At 35.0% G+C, this 15,013-nt stretch overlaps 1 protein-coding gene across 2 annotated transcripts; it reads left to right on the plus strand.

Annotated features, from left to right (window-relative positions):
- Positions 1 to 2,253: 2,253 nt before the first annotated feature.
- Positions 2,254 to 6,688, plus strand: LOC147516081 (phosphoinositide phosphatase SAC2-like). Of its 2 annotated transcripts, none has more exons than XM_086594540.1 (7): positions 2,254 to 2,709; positions 3,070 to 3,274; positions 3,359 to 3,524; positions 4,132 to 4,354; positions 4,687 to 4,763; positions 5,142 to 5,241; positions 6,412 to 6,688. In XM_086594540.1, exons 2-7 carry the CDS (start codon positions 3,079 to 3,081, stop codon positions 6,451 to 6,453), a joined length of 804 nt encoding a protein of 267 aa, XP_086450666.1. In that variant the 5' UTR covers positions 2,254 to 2,709; positions 3,070 to 3,078; the 3' UTR covers positions 6,454 to 6,688. The 2 variants fall into 2 exon arrangements, with proteins under 2 accessions (XP_086450666.1, XP_086450665.1); XM_086594539.1 differs by having other exon boundaries at positions 2,305 to 2,709; positions 5,142 to 5,329.
- The last annotated feature ends 8,325 nt before the right edge of the window (positions 6,689 to 15,013 follow it).

Raw genomic sequence — 15,013 nt, forward strand, 5'->3', positions numbered from 1 at the left:
CATTGCAATTCGGATTACGACAATTTCTCGCTAGTTGATTAAGTCGAATTAAGGTGGAATCAAATCCCCCTAATTCCTCCTCATATTGTTAATTTAGTATTTCTGTAGTTTGAATTATCGTATCTTGATTAGTTGAATTACCATCGCAGTATAATTTCCATCGTTACTCTCATTGACTTTGATAGAACTGATAATCGTCGTTAACTTTAATTCTAAAAAACTAGGAGTGGAACGAATTCTCTACTCCACTTATTGCAATAGCATCGAGAGTGTAGAGAACTTTGATATAAGTTAGAGGAGAAATTAGTTCTAGTTTTACTTACATTTGAGTTTAATTACTTATTCATAGGTAAAACTAGCATTTTTACCTTCTATCAAATGGCGTCGCTGTCATCTTAGTTATGTTTAGAATTGTTTACATTAGTATTGTTGGTCTTCCCAAAGTCCCATTAAACCCACCCACCCTTGTTTGGTTGTAACAATGATTGTCTGGTTTAGAAACTAAAAAAAATTTCCGGAAAAAAGCCTGAGTGTAGCGCCATCCAAGGCTAAGTTCGAGCCCACTACCAAGAACACTGAACTCGAGTTGGACCTGAGCGCGACCCGCGCCCTATCTAGGCTATTTCTAAGTGCGACCCGCGCCCTCTTCTGGAGCAGCCCAATTTTCACAGGTCAGTTCAAACTTCCATTTCTTCAAGTTATTCAGTGTTTCTAACTTGTTAAATACACTGAGCTCGTATAAACAAAACGTTATTCATAAGCGAAGCAAGGAGGCATTCAAGTACTTCTTTCTTCCACTCCTTACATCTCTTGTTAGAGGATTTATACTAGCATATCAGGGTTGTTTTGACTGCTGTCGTGTTTATTTAATATTGAACTTAGCCTTGCATGAGATTAAAGTCAGGTAGAGAAAAAACGATTAACGTAATCTATCGTGAACGTCAACACACAAACCTATCTAGTATACCACACACTACACCTGAAATAATGGCTGAAGAAAGAGAGTCTCCTCTCTTTGACTTTTACAATGCCCTGAATGATAGCCCAAAATCTTGCATCGTTCTTGTAGACCCATTGGGGGATTTCCGAATCCCCCCAAATATATTTAATTTGTTACCCGTTTTTCATGGGTTAGACCATGAAAAACCTTATCAGCATATGCGTAGGATTGAACAAGTCCTTACCACATTCCATCATCCTACGATTAGTACGGAACAAATTAAACTGAGGGTGTTTCCTTTCACCCTAAATTTACAAAGCGGCGTCTTAGTTAACTGCCCAAGCGCCTAATTCTGTGGACTCATGGGCCAAACTTGTTCAACTATTTATGGAACATTTTTACCCACCATTGAAGACAGATGAAATGCTTTCCAAGATTCATTTTTTTCGACAGAATCCTCATGAATCCTTTTCAGAGGCTTGGAATCATTTCACTGACCTTCTTATAGAGTGTCCACATTATAACCTTGCGAAAGACACGTTAGTTCGTGCCTTTTTCAAGGGACTTTTACACCACCATAAAGAGGTCCTAGATATAATGAATGTGGGTAGTTTCCTCAGTAAAGGAGCCTCAAAGGCTTATAAGTTTTTGAAGATCAAACAAAGTGTAATAATAATTGGGGTGACGATATCCCCCGCTCCGCTAGTTCTTCTTCAATAGTTAAGGCTGCCGGTATGTTTGAGATTAAACCTGATCCTGAGTTTAAAACTTTAATCGAATCTCTCACTAGAAAGGTAAAAGTTATTTCTGTTCAACAAAAGCCTATTCCCATCATGAATGTCAACTCTAATCCCTGTAATTTCTGTTTGAGTCCTGCGCATCCCGACTCCTATTGTCCTTTAGTCTATGAAAATCAATCCGCTCAGCCGGACAATGTTTGTTCCATTAATAGCGAACCTAATGCATCTTGGCGCCAAAACCCTAACTACGGTTGGCAAAATAATCAACAAGTTACACCTCCAGCGTATAATAATCAAAATGTTAGGCCATCAAACAATTACAATCAAGCTCCACAGAGACAAAGACAAGGACAAGGTAATTATAATAATTATACCAATAATAATTATAATGCAAATAGAGGCACTACACCATAACAACTATTTTGTAACAGAGCTAATTTTCAATAAGTAACGGAAATAACTATTACTCTTTAAGTAAGAGATATATCCGTTACTTCTAAGTGCAAGTGTTACTTAAAGTCTTGAATTAATTTTTAATAATATATTAATGATTATATTTTGATATCCTAACATTTATTTCCATGAGAAAAGAAGAAAAATAGCCAACAAAATTAGGGAAATTAAAAAATGAAAAAGAAAAATCAATTTGGTCATGCGCATATCCTTTCCCATTCTTTTTTTCTGGCTAATGCTTAAACACTTAACAAAACTCTAAATTTCGGCTCCGCACGAAACAAAAAACCCCCTCTAAAGAACCCTACCTTCTGAAAACATCTTCTTTTGGGTTTTCCCTTTGCCTTGTAGAATCTCAAACTTTCATTTTCTCTCTCCTCTGTCTTTCTGACAACAAGTCCTCTGTTTTTTCCCACCTCCTTTTTTTTCCCCAACAATAATTTCATTTCATTTACTTTCTATCTCTCTCTCGATCTGTTGTATTTAAAGTGTTTTTATTATTATTGAGTAGTAAACTAGAGTAGTAAAAAACCATAATGCTATTCTTGAAGCAACCAAACACCATTACTCAAATAGGTATTGGACGACAAATAGCTATCTATCTATTTTAAGATCCGAGTGTTTTCTTTTGTCTATTTATTATTTGCATGTTTGTTTGAGTCTGACCCGAGCCTGTATAGGCTCAGGATTTTTTTTTTTTTTATGGCGGAAGAGAGCGAGGCATCATCTAGAAACTATTATTTGTAGAAATTCAGACTTTACGAAACTCGATCAGTAATTAATTTTCTTGATCCAAGATCTAATTATTATACTTTATTTTTATGTTTGTTCACATGATTACTGTTTTATGATGTATGAAAAAGTTGACTTGAATTATGATGTGTTTTTAGCTGTCAATTTAATACTGACGCAGTTCATATTATCATTTTGAAACAGAAATTTTATATGGTAGGAAGAGATAAGAGTAGGACATTATGGAAAGTGTCAAAGATTGATAGACTAGATCCTACCGAGCTAAACATTTGTGAGAATTCTACTACTTACTCGGAAGGTGAATGTTATGATCTCTTGAAGCAGATACATGAAGGGAACATCTCTACTGGGGGACTTAAATTTGTTACTACATGCTACGTAATTGTTGGTATGTCAAATCACATTTATGTTTGAGAACACTATCGACGTCCTATTTTACATACTCATGTTGCTTTTGTTATCTTCTTTTTAGGGTTCATCAAATTTTTGGGTCCTTATTATATGCTGGTCATCATGAAAAGAAGACAAATCGGTGTAATTTCTGGCCACACAGTATATTCTGTCACCAAGAGCGAGATGATTCCGCTACCAAACTCTACTGTTCGGTCCAATATGGCTAATTCTAAATATGAGAACAAGTATTTTGTTAATTCTTGATGTAAATGTACAATGTCGTGGTACTCATAAAGAGAACACTAGATGTCATTCTTCATAATTCTTCGTTCTTCTATGTAACTAGACAAATGATTGGTATAGTGTCAATATTTTCTTTACTTTTTGGTTTGGCTTTGGTGCAAGAAATACTTGGACGTATTATTACTAGTTCAATAGTTCTATCATATGTTGCTGCAGTTACACATGCAAACTCTTAGATACCCTTTTAACGGCAAATCAGTAAGAAATTGATACCGTAGTATAGTTCTTATAATCAACTTTATGAAAATTACATTAAAAAAGTTAGGTATTGACCACATCCACATTAGTTATCAGTATTTGTACATCTGTCAAGGCAATCATAATGTCCTTATAACATGTTTGAATAGCAAAAGTATCACCAAGGTTTGTAGGCTACACTATTTTCTTTTTTCTTGTTTTTTTTTTTATTTTTTATTTTTTATTTATTTTTTATTTATTTTTTATTTTGTTAGCCATTTGCTTCATATTTTATATAATCTAATTTTGATCTTGGTGGGCATGTTTTCATGTAATTTGTGCTTTTTTTGTTTTCTCTTATTGATGGCATAGATACAAGAAGCTCCTATGTACAATGGATCTTACAAAGGACTTCTTTTTCAGCTACTCATACCATGCTATGTGTAGTCTTCAAAAGAATTTGTCTGATGGTGAGACAGGGCAGGTCCTTTATGATACAATGTTCGTATGGAATGAGTTCTTTACACGAGGTATCCGCAATCACCTCAAGAACATTCTATGGACTGTTGCGTTGGTATATGGTTTTTTCAAACAGGTAAACACTTTTAGAGAATGATAGAAGCTGCTTTTGTGAATAAACTAATATAATGAAATCATTGAGTAACGCCACGATCAAAATGGTGTTCTTATGCCAACATCAAGTGAAATGACCCTCTTCAAAATGTTTACTAACCTGAATGGCAAGACATTGTTTGTTGTGTCAAATCTGTTATCCTGGTAGATAAAAAAAAATTCATGTTGCATTGTGCTTATTTGGAGGAGCCTTGAATCGAGGAGTCATTGGACACACAATTCTATGGCATCTTTCTTTTGTTCTTGTAGAAAGGATTTTGTAACTGATAGGTCTGAACTTTTTTTTTATTCCAGGCCAAACTTTCAATATCTGGGAAAGACTTCAGATTGACACTAATTGCTAGGTGCTCACGTCACTATGCTGGAACCAGGTTGGAAATTATCTTGTTGTGAAGGATATATTGGTATATGTAACTAGTCCTATCAATTATCCTTTATGTACTATTGAATACGTTCAAATTCCATACTTGTGATCTTTAAATCACTTCAATTGTGTGGTGGTCTTAATAGCCAAAAATGTATACTTTTTTTCCTGATAATACATCCTTAGATCTATGTGGCTGGTTAGGTTGAATCCAGTTTTAACACATCTCATGTTGCTGGTGAACCTACTGTCTTAAGTGTTTTGTCACACACATGAGGGGGGAAAAATACCTGCCATTTAAAAGTACCCGTGCTTTCCTTAACTTCTTGTATTGACATATATACTGAAAATTTGTATTTTCTCCTTACTGTATTGTCTTCTACAGGTACTTGAAGCGAGGTGTAAATGAGAAAGGTAGAGTAGCTAATGACGTTGAGACAGAACATATTGTGTTTGAAGATGTTCCTGAAGGAAGTCCAACACAAGTAAGTTCGGTAGTGCAGAACAGGGGATCCATTCCCCTCTTCTGGTCACAGGAAACTTTGCGCTTGAATATAAAGCCTGATATAATGTGTAAGTCTTGTGCTTATTAATTTGATTACACAGAGGGACACCTCTTTTCATCTTTATGCTAACAAAAAAACTTGCTAATTGTGACAAGGAGTATATACTTGGTGGATTATTCATATAGCAAATTAAGCCCAAGGGTGTGCTAGTAACTTATAGATCGAACCCAAGGAATTGAACGATATATATATATTAATTTAAAATAACCATGCCAATTTCCAGGTCACTACAAGCCACTCGCCAGGCCGCATCCAAGTCACTCATATGCCATTTGCTAGGGACAATGCTAGGCCACGTGTAATTTATTGTTTATTTTTCTCGCATAATTATATTTTTACTAGTTCAAATAAAAATAAGTTAATATTCTTTTATTGGTATTGAGAGTATTATGTCAAGACCATGTACATATGCATAGGTGAGAGAATATTTGATTGGCTTCGCTCGAACTCCTTACTGGATAATAACTGAATTTCGGATAATTATGGACAGGTAAGATGCCTTACTATTTTAGAAGTACTTTTGACTCCGTCTTTTTTAATATGAAGGATTGGAAATTATGTCTTCCCTAAATTGTTTACAAAACTTTGGTTTATTCATGGTTCTGATTGATGGTTGAGTAACTTAGTCTATGGTTGTGTACATGCATTCTTGTTGGAAGTTATAATTTGATAGAGATATTTTGGAAGTTCTCTACTCAATATCTTATCATTTGTGGGATTAATTACGGAATGATTGCTAAAGGGAAGGCTAGTGGCTATTTTGATATAACTTTTTACTGGCTATAAAACAAATGACAAGCTTGGGTTTCTTTTAGGTTTCTTAAATATGTGGCTGGTAATTAATCTTATTAGATAAATTTCATTTTACTAAAGACATGCAAGGTTCTTGGGTTCGTTAGAAATTCTTGTTATTCATTGTCTTTTTGCTTCAATGTCAAGGACAAAAAACTTTTGGTAAGTTTTAAATATATTTCCGTTTTTGCATTTACCCAAGTTGCATTGCTTATTGAAAGGTTGTTGCTTTGCTGCAATTTTTTTTTGAATTCTTTCTCAAATGCTTTTTGAGGCAAAAAACTATCCTTTATGCAGGTTGTTTTATTGCAATTGTGGAGCTCCTCATTTTCAACATGAAGATAATACAGAAGAATGTTGAAAGGCTAGACTATGCAAATTGACTTTTCTTGTTATGTTTGTAAATATATGTCTATTTGTATATAGTTGAAATGAATCACGGAAGGAAGTAGCAAAACTTATTGAGACTTGGTTTTTGATTCTATGTAAATTGTGATTTGGATTGGAGGCTTTGTTTCTATGTAAATTTAGATTTGGATTGGTGGCTTTGTTTATATAAAGTTTAATTGGTTGGTTTTTCTTCTTATTTAATTGTTGGCTTGAGATGTTGTGGAGTGTGAATGTGTGATGTCTATGTGAGATGGAATAGTGAGTTATGGTAGAGGTATGTGCAGGGTGGAAATTTTTTGACTTTCCCCCAGAATTTAATTTAATTTTTTTTATTCTGGACTAAATTTTAGTAACGGATATATTCGTTACATTAAAGTTAACTAATCGTATGTCACACATCCATTACTAACGGTTATTTTCGTGACAAACCAAATATTTAAAACGTTAGTGGCCGAAACGCGCCAAACTTTAGTAACACTTGTATCCATTACAAATAACCAATTTTAAAGGATAATCAACAGTTTACTATCCGTTACAAATATTTATAGTAACGGATATAACCGTTACTATAATTAATTTAAGTAACGGATATATCGATTAGTAATTTTTGCCTAAGTGAGAGTAACACCCCAGAGTTAACGGATATAATCGTTAGTAAAAATATACGTAACGGATATAGCTGTTGATAAACACCTTTTCTGGTGTAGTGAGGTATCATTCCGGTTAATCAAAATTATCACAACCCACCTGTTAATAATCAACGTGATATAGTTCCTATCACACAATCTATAGCAAACACTCCTCCACAACGGGATCGTTTCGACGCTTTTATACAAACCCAACAACAGATTTTACAATCCATCCAACTTTCCTTACAGCAGTTAACCGAAGAGAAAGTACAACCAAAAGGTGTGTTTCCAGGTCAAGCGGTACCTAATCCTAAAACAACAAACACAGCCTTTGAGGTGAACGGTAATACTAGTAATAAAAATGGAAACGTAGGTGAGCTAAAAGCCATCACCACTCTCCGTTCTGGCAGAGTGGTTGATAACGCTGTAACTATGCCTGTAGTTACCCCATCAGTAGTCCCTACACCTGATATTTTACTAGATACCGAAGTAATAATTGAAGATCCTCCCCAAGAGGAGTACCGGGTTAAACCACAACCTAAGAAACAAAAAGCCAAGGTTAAACATCCTGTTGATCCATATGCTAAATATAAAGAGAAACCACCGTTTCCCCAGATATTAGCTATAACACCCTGAGTATTTCTTTTATTTTTGCTGGTACCATAATAATAATAATAATAATAATAATAGATAATAATAATAATAGATAATAGATAATACAAAAATATGATAGATATTAGTTAAGGATAGGAAACCCCGTAGGTAAAAAGATAAACCTTCATCCTTGTTTTTTGGGAGGTTTGAAAAACAAAAAGGAGTTCTCACGTAGTGTTTTTGGGAAGACATAGAGTTATACACATAAAAGAAAAAAAAAAGAAAAAGAAGAGACAGAAAGGAGAGTAACATCAGTGAGTGGTCGCTATGTGAGAATAAAAAGAAAAAGGTCCGAACGAGGAAGACCATCTTCTTTGCGCGACAGTCGACTTCGGTCTTTTGGGGTTTTTTCCGCTTTCAGAAATCTAGCTGTTCGGTTTACAAACAGTGAGTAGTCTGAACATGTTATTTAAAATTTTAGTTGACTGCTAATCATATCTGTTAGTGATTTCCTTATTTGATATATTGGAACATTGTTATAAAAATGTTGATTTAATAAAAAAGGATTTAATTTCCATTAATGCATAGATATGATTCCTCGCATGTTCTTTGTAGTCAATGGTGGCCGGCGGTTATAGAAATTTTGAAGTACTGCATCTACACCAAATTATATTTTTTCTTGATTGTTATGCTATGATGATGATGACAATGTGGTATTATTAGATACCAAATCATTGTTTAATTTGTCTCGAATAGAATTTCTATTACGAGGGTTTGGTTTCATTACTCCTGATGTCTTAAGGATTTTGTTGGTGGTTGGAAGTGTTTTGTGGTAATGAGATGATCTATATGGATTTTGTGGGTTGCCGGGGAATGATTGGTAGTGGTGGAATTGTTGTATGAGCACTATGAAGCATTGAACAACCATTAATGGCGTCGATCGCGATTTTTGAAGTGTAAGGGAATTGAAATTTTATGGTATAGAAAGGTTGGGTTTTTAATAAGAATTAAAACTGTGGGGTTTATAGTGGAGTTAGGTTTGTGGTTTGTGGTGGTTGATCGGTGGTGAAGGTGTTTTGGTGAGGAAGAAGAAGAGACAACGATTCTGTCTCTTTTGTATTAGTTGGGCTTGGGAGGTGGACCAGCCTCTAATGTCTTTTAGTTGGGTTTGGTCCGATTTCTTTTATTTTTTGTGGGCTGGGTCCTTTTTGTGTTAAATGGACCGGATTCTATTAATTTAGATGGGCCTTGGGTTAGAGTTTGTTTTTGGGCCGAATCTATGTCTGGTTTGGAATCGAGTTTTCACCTAGTTAGGGTCAGATTCAAACTCTGGCCAAAACATGAAAAAGTGAGTTTTCTGAGTCTTCTTTCCAACCCAATTATTCTCGTCACATTCCGAGGTGTTTGGTGGTAGTTATGATGTCTGGAAGTTTGGTTGACAGAAAATAGTGCATCAAAAATCAGTTTCTACGCACTCTGTTCAAGTCCAGTTTTAAAATAGTTAGGGTGAGAGTTAGAAATTTTATAAAACATAAAAGAGTAAGATCTGAAAGTCTGCATTCTATTCCAATTGGTCTCATTGCATTCTAAGGCCTGTGGAATTAATTATGATGTTTGGAAGTTTGACTGGCAGAAAACAGTGCGTCAGAAATCAGTTTCTTCGCACTGTGTTCGAGCCTAGTTTTGGCACATTTAAAATGAGATTGGGTATTTGTGTAAAACATAAGAAAATAAGTTCTGTGTATCAGATATTCAACACAAAAAGCCTCGATACGTTTGGATAACTGTGGAAAGAGTTGTGTCATTCGGAAGATAGTCCATCAGAAATTTAGTTTGCTGAATATTAGGATTTTTACCGTTTTTGACCAAAGTTTTCTTCTAGATGGGCTGAGGTTGGGACTTCAAGTTATACATGAAAAAGTATATCTACATATCTCAGTTTCTAAATAATTAAGTTACATGTCATTTGGATGAATGTAGGAAAAACTATAGCATTGACTATGTGGCTGATAAGAATTACGAAGGCTTGATTCCAATCTTGAAAGATTTGGATACGTAGGCAGCTTTGAGTAAAAGTGCAGCCACTACACTATACTATATTATATATTAGTTATTAGTTATTAGTTATTGTGATAACTATATGTGTACAATGTTAGTACTTAATGGTGTACGTGATTGTGGTTATTTAAAATGTATTCATGGGACATTTAATTAATACGTTATTCCTGATTGAACCTTTTGATAACTATGATTTATATAATTGATAATGAGGTGAGTTGATTAGTTATTGTGTTTAGAATCTTTAGTAATGATTCTATTGTTTCAGACGATGTTTGTTTTGTAATGAAAATATTATAAAAAAATGAGAACTCTTGAGTGTTAAAATCCGGTGTAAAAGTGTCTGGTGAAAATTTAATGTGTCGCCCACATCTTTAGATCTCTCCACGCCTCTTTGATGAAAAGAAATGAAATGAAATGTTTATGACTAATGATGTCATGTGAAAAGCCGCCTTAGAGAGGAACTAATGCATTCGCCTTGCAGGTTGGCTGTATTCCTTGAATGTACAGGAATGTAGGTGGGTATTCCTTGAATGTGGCGGGAATGACCTAAGGTATTCATTAAATGTGCCATGAATGACATGTTAGTATTATGATGGGTATTCCTTGAATGTGGCGGGAATGACCTAAGGTATTCATTGAATGTGCCATGAATGACCTGATATTTTGTTATGCCCAAAGGAGGCTTTGTGATTATGTGTATGGAAAGCCCAGAGATGGCTGTGACTCACAAGTTACGAGTTTACAAGATGAAAATATGTTTCCTGGAGGCGATATCCCCGCTTGGGACGTATGCCTTGTAGTGGTACTCGGTGTGAGTGATGCACACAGATATGTGTGATTTGGCAAATGTGTGTAGTGAAAATCGTGGAGTAGGAACTAAAGGTTGGGCTGTGGATGTGTTAATAAATGAGTCAACTAGATAATTAATAAACAAAGTAAAATATTGATTTTACGTGTGATTGAGTTATTGCATATGAATATTTATGTATTATGATGTACATGATTTCTTATGAGAAATGTATACATGGTTTGTGTGAGTTAATACTCACGAAGGATGAATGTACTCCCTAGTTGTGATATATTTCCTCGTTCTCATAAGTAGATGAGTGGTTTTTAAGAACAATATTGGCTTTAAGTATGAGCGAGTTGTTAGACATGATTGGTGATATATTATGATATGATGCATATAATTTCTTACGAAGGAATGTGAATATGGTTAACGTGATATGATGGATATGTTGGTGTGATATGAATATTAGTTAATATTGGTGATATATTATGATATAATGGATATGGTGGTGTGACATGAATGTTAATATTGGCGATATATTATGCCAGATTATCTATACTCATGATGGTTGCAGTGAGAGTGAAATAGATGTATATTATAAATGATTATGTTTGGGAAATCTAACTTTGTTTTGCAGGAGGGTAGGACTTATTAAATTTTTATGCAGAGACGCTGCCCTACCTTTATACAGAAGTGGATATCGGTAAGATTTAATTAAATTACTAAGTTATTAAAATGAGTTATTATAATGAGTTAATGGAATGGGTGTCTTGCTTGGGAAGAAACTATACCGGTTGAAATGACGGAACTACCTGTCTTCCAAGCTGAGAATGGTTAAGTTATGGGTACATATAAAGTGTTTGTTTGGATAATTAAAGTAGTGAATTTGTTTTTATGTTGTTAGTCTACTCATACCAGCAAATTCAATTTGCTAACCCATGTTTGCTTTCTTTTGCAACGTGGGTGTGTTCTTGGAAACATAGATGGTAGAATGCAGTGGATGAAGACGCTTGATTTGGATTCGCTCTTGGAGTCTTACTGGTATAAGTTTTATGAAGTATAAAGTCTTGATTTGAAACAGATGTAATAGAGTTGTTTAGTAATTCTTGAATTCGTTCATTAAGAGTTGTTCTTTTGGTTTTCTATTGATTTCAGTTTTTTTTTATATCTTGTTTGATAACAGGGTATTGGGTTTTGTTTCACCCCGTGTTTCCAGATGATTGATTTTAAATATTAAATGGAAACTTGGGGTGTGACATTAGTCATGTTAACCAAGGATACGAATTTCGATGAGATTAGGGAAGTTTTCAAAAATCTAATGATAAACCTACCCTTTCTTGAAGAGATTAAAAAGTTACCTCACCATGCTAAGTTTCTTAAAGAGTTGTGCACTACTAGGCGTAAAACAAATATTCCTAAAGATGCCTTTTTAACTGAACAGTTTCCAACTTTAACCGAACATAATGGCATCGTTAAAGTATACAAGGACCACGGTCGCCCTACTCTGATAATGCACCTTAGGAGATTCCCACACGACGACTGTGCTATTAGACCTGGGGGTGAGTGTTAACTTAGTCCCTTATTATTTATATAAACAAATAGGTTTACAGGAGATGCAACCTACTAAAATGACGTTGCAATTAGTTGATTGATCTATTAAGTATCCTAAGGGTGTGGTTGAAAACGTGCTTGTTAAGGTTCAAGATTTCTACTATCCTACTGATTTTGTTATTCTCGATACAGAAGTCGTTAATGACTATGTTTCGATCATTTTAGGGCGCCCTTTCTTGGCAACTGCCAACGCTCTCATAAATTGCTGATAAGAGCCCAAAACTGTAGTTTTAACCTCTTAACAATATTACTTTTAGAGCAATTATGTGATTAATAAGTAAGAGTTCGTACTGTTATCGTGTTCTTATGTATTTCAGGCATTGGAGTCAAATATGTGCATAAATGCGCCCCTTTTGTGAAATAAAGGAGCAAGGGTTGGTTGCTAAGAAGTTCTATGATAAAAAGTCAAGATCCAAAGACAAAAAGCCTTTTTAAATCCCGGTCAAAGCTGAAAAGTCAAAGTCAACGCGGGCATAAACAACACCAAAAAATCAGTAGAACTTCTGAAAGCCGTATCTTTGGACCCGGACCTCGGAAGTGGGCCTACTTTATGTCAAAACGACCGGCATGGAAAGAGCTTTCCAATGGTCTAAGCCTTGACCCAATCATAGGAGCAAAAGTGGATGAATAGGATATTGAAGTCATTTCCAGTTGAAAAGCCCTCTGTGAATTGAAGAAATTGGGTTTTAGGCTCGATTTTTCGGCCCAACACATGGCTCCTCAGCCCATGCATGAAAAAGTGGATCTAGCTCTACAAGATCAGAAAACAAAAGCCTAGCTCTTAAGCAATTCTAGATCTAGTTCAGAAAATAGTTTTTTTTATTGAATTTTTACTTGGAGATTGAAATAATTTTAGTTTAGACTTCATTTTAGTTAGTGATTACTTGTTTTTAATTCAGTTTTTCGAATCATTAGATTATTATTCATTAGATCAATAAAGTTAGTTAGTTATTCATAAATCTAGTTTTAGTTCATTAAATCACTTAGATCTCAATTCAATTATTTAGTTATTAATCATTACTTAGTTTTGAATTCAGTTTTGAATCCATGATTAGATCTATATATTAAATTTATAATCTTTTTATCATGTCTTGTTATTATTTATATATTAATGATAGTATAATGATTCAAGGATAAAACCTCCATTAGAGGGGTTTGAAGAAGCCTTGATGAAAACTTGATTGTTGTTAACGTAGAATAGTTTGTAATATTCTATTTCATTCTAGAAAGTAATTAGCTCACCATGAGAATGGGTTTGATTGCTTCACATGCTAGTTGTTAGTTGGTAGAGATTACCATAAACAATTAGGGATTAAAAACACCCAATTGTTATACGAAAGCTTTACAATTCGGATTATGACATTTCTTCGTTAGTTTATTAAGTCGAATCATGGTGGAATCAAATTCCCCTAATTCATTACCATTTTGTCAATTTAGTATTTCTGTATTTGAATTATCGTATCTTGATTAGTTGAATTACCATAGTAGTATAATTTCCATTGTTACTCTCATTGACTTTGATAGAACTGATAATCTTAGTTAACGTGAATTCTAAAGAACTAGGAGTGGAACTAGGAGTGAATTCTATCGCTCCATTCTATTTCGTCGCTTATTCGTAGGTAAAACTATCGTTTTTACCTGTTATCAAATGGCACCGCTGCCATCTTAGTTCTGTTTAGAATTGTTTACATTAGTATTGTTAGTCTTCCCAAAGTCCCATTAAACCCACCCACCCTTTTTTGGTTTTAATAGTGATTGTCTGGTTCAGAAACTAAAAAACTTTTCCCAAGAAAAGCCTGAGCGCGCCCCGCGCCCATCTAAGGCTAAGTTTGAGTGTGCCCTGCGTTGAAGCGCCTGGAACTCGAGTTGGACCTAAACGCAACCCACGCCCTATCAACACAAATTTCGAGCACCCCCTACACTGAAGCGCCTGGAACTCCAGTTACACAAGGAGCGCGACTCGCGCCCTATCTAGGCTATTTCTGAGCGCGACCTGCGCCCTCTTCTGGAGCAGCCCGATTTTCACAAGTCAGTTCAAACTTCCATTTCTTCAATTTATTCAGTGTTTCTAACTTGTTAAATACACTGAGCTCGCGTAAACAAGACGCTATTCATAAGCAAAGCAAGGATGCATTCAAGTACTTCTTTCTTCCACTCCTCGCATCTCCTGTTAGAGGATTTATACTAGCATATCAGGGTTGTTTTGACTGTTGTCGTGTTTATTTAATATTGGACTTAGCCTTGCATGAAATTAAGGTCAGATAGAGAAAAAACAATTAACGTAATCTATCGTGAATGTCAACACAAACCTATCTAGTATACCACACACTGCACCTAAAATAATGACTGAAGAAAGAGAGTCTCCTCTCTCTGACTTTTACAAAGCTTTGAACGATAGCCCAAAATCTTGCATCGTTCTTACAGACCCAGTGGGGGATTTCCGAATCCCCCCAAATATATTTAATTTGTTACCCATTTTTCATGGGTTAGACCATGAAAAACCTTATCAGCATATGCATAGGATTGAACAAATCCTTACCACATTCCATCATCCTACGGTTGGTGCAGAACAAATGAAACTGAGGGTGTTTCCTTTTACCCTAGCCGACAAGGCGGCGTCTTGGTTAACTGCCCAAGCGCCTAATTCTGTGGACTCATGGGCCAAACTTGTTCAACTATTTATGGAACATTTTTACCCACCACTAAAGACAGATGAAATGCCTTCCAAGATTCATTTTTTTTCGACAAAATCCTCATAAATCCTTTTCAGAGGCTTGGAATCGTTCCACTGACCTTCTTATATAGTGTCCACATCATAACCTTG

The sequence above is a fragment of the Coptis chinensis genome, chromosome 2 (genome assembly GCF_015680905.1).
Source record: "Coptis chinensis isolate HL-2020 chromosome 2, ASM1568090v1, whole genome shotgun sequence".
NCBI classification, from domain to species: Eukaryota; Viridiplantae; Streptophyta; class Magnoliopsida; order Ranunculales; family Ranunculaceae; genus Coptis; species Coptis chinensis.

Excerpts from the sequence above, each read along its gene's own strand:
- LOC147516081 (XM_086594539.1), top strand. The coding sequence starts at position 3,079 with ATGGTAGGAAGAGATAAGAGTAGGACATTATGGAAAGTGTCAAAGATT. Across the intron at positions 3,275-3,358 it reads TACATGCTACGTAATTGTTG|GGTTCATCAAATTTTTGGGT; the intron begins GTATGTCAAATC and ends TCTTCTTTTTAG. Across the intron at positions 4,355-4,686 it reads TATATGGTTTTTTCAAACAG|GCCAAACTTTCAATATCTGG; the intron begins GTAAACACTTTT and ends TTTTTATTCCAG.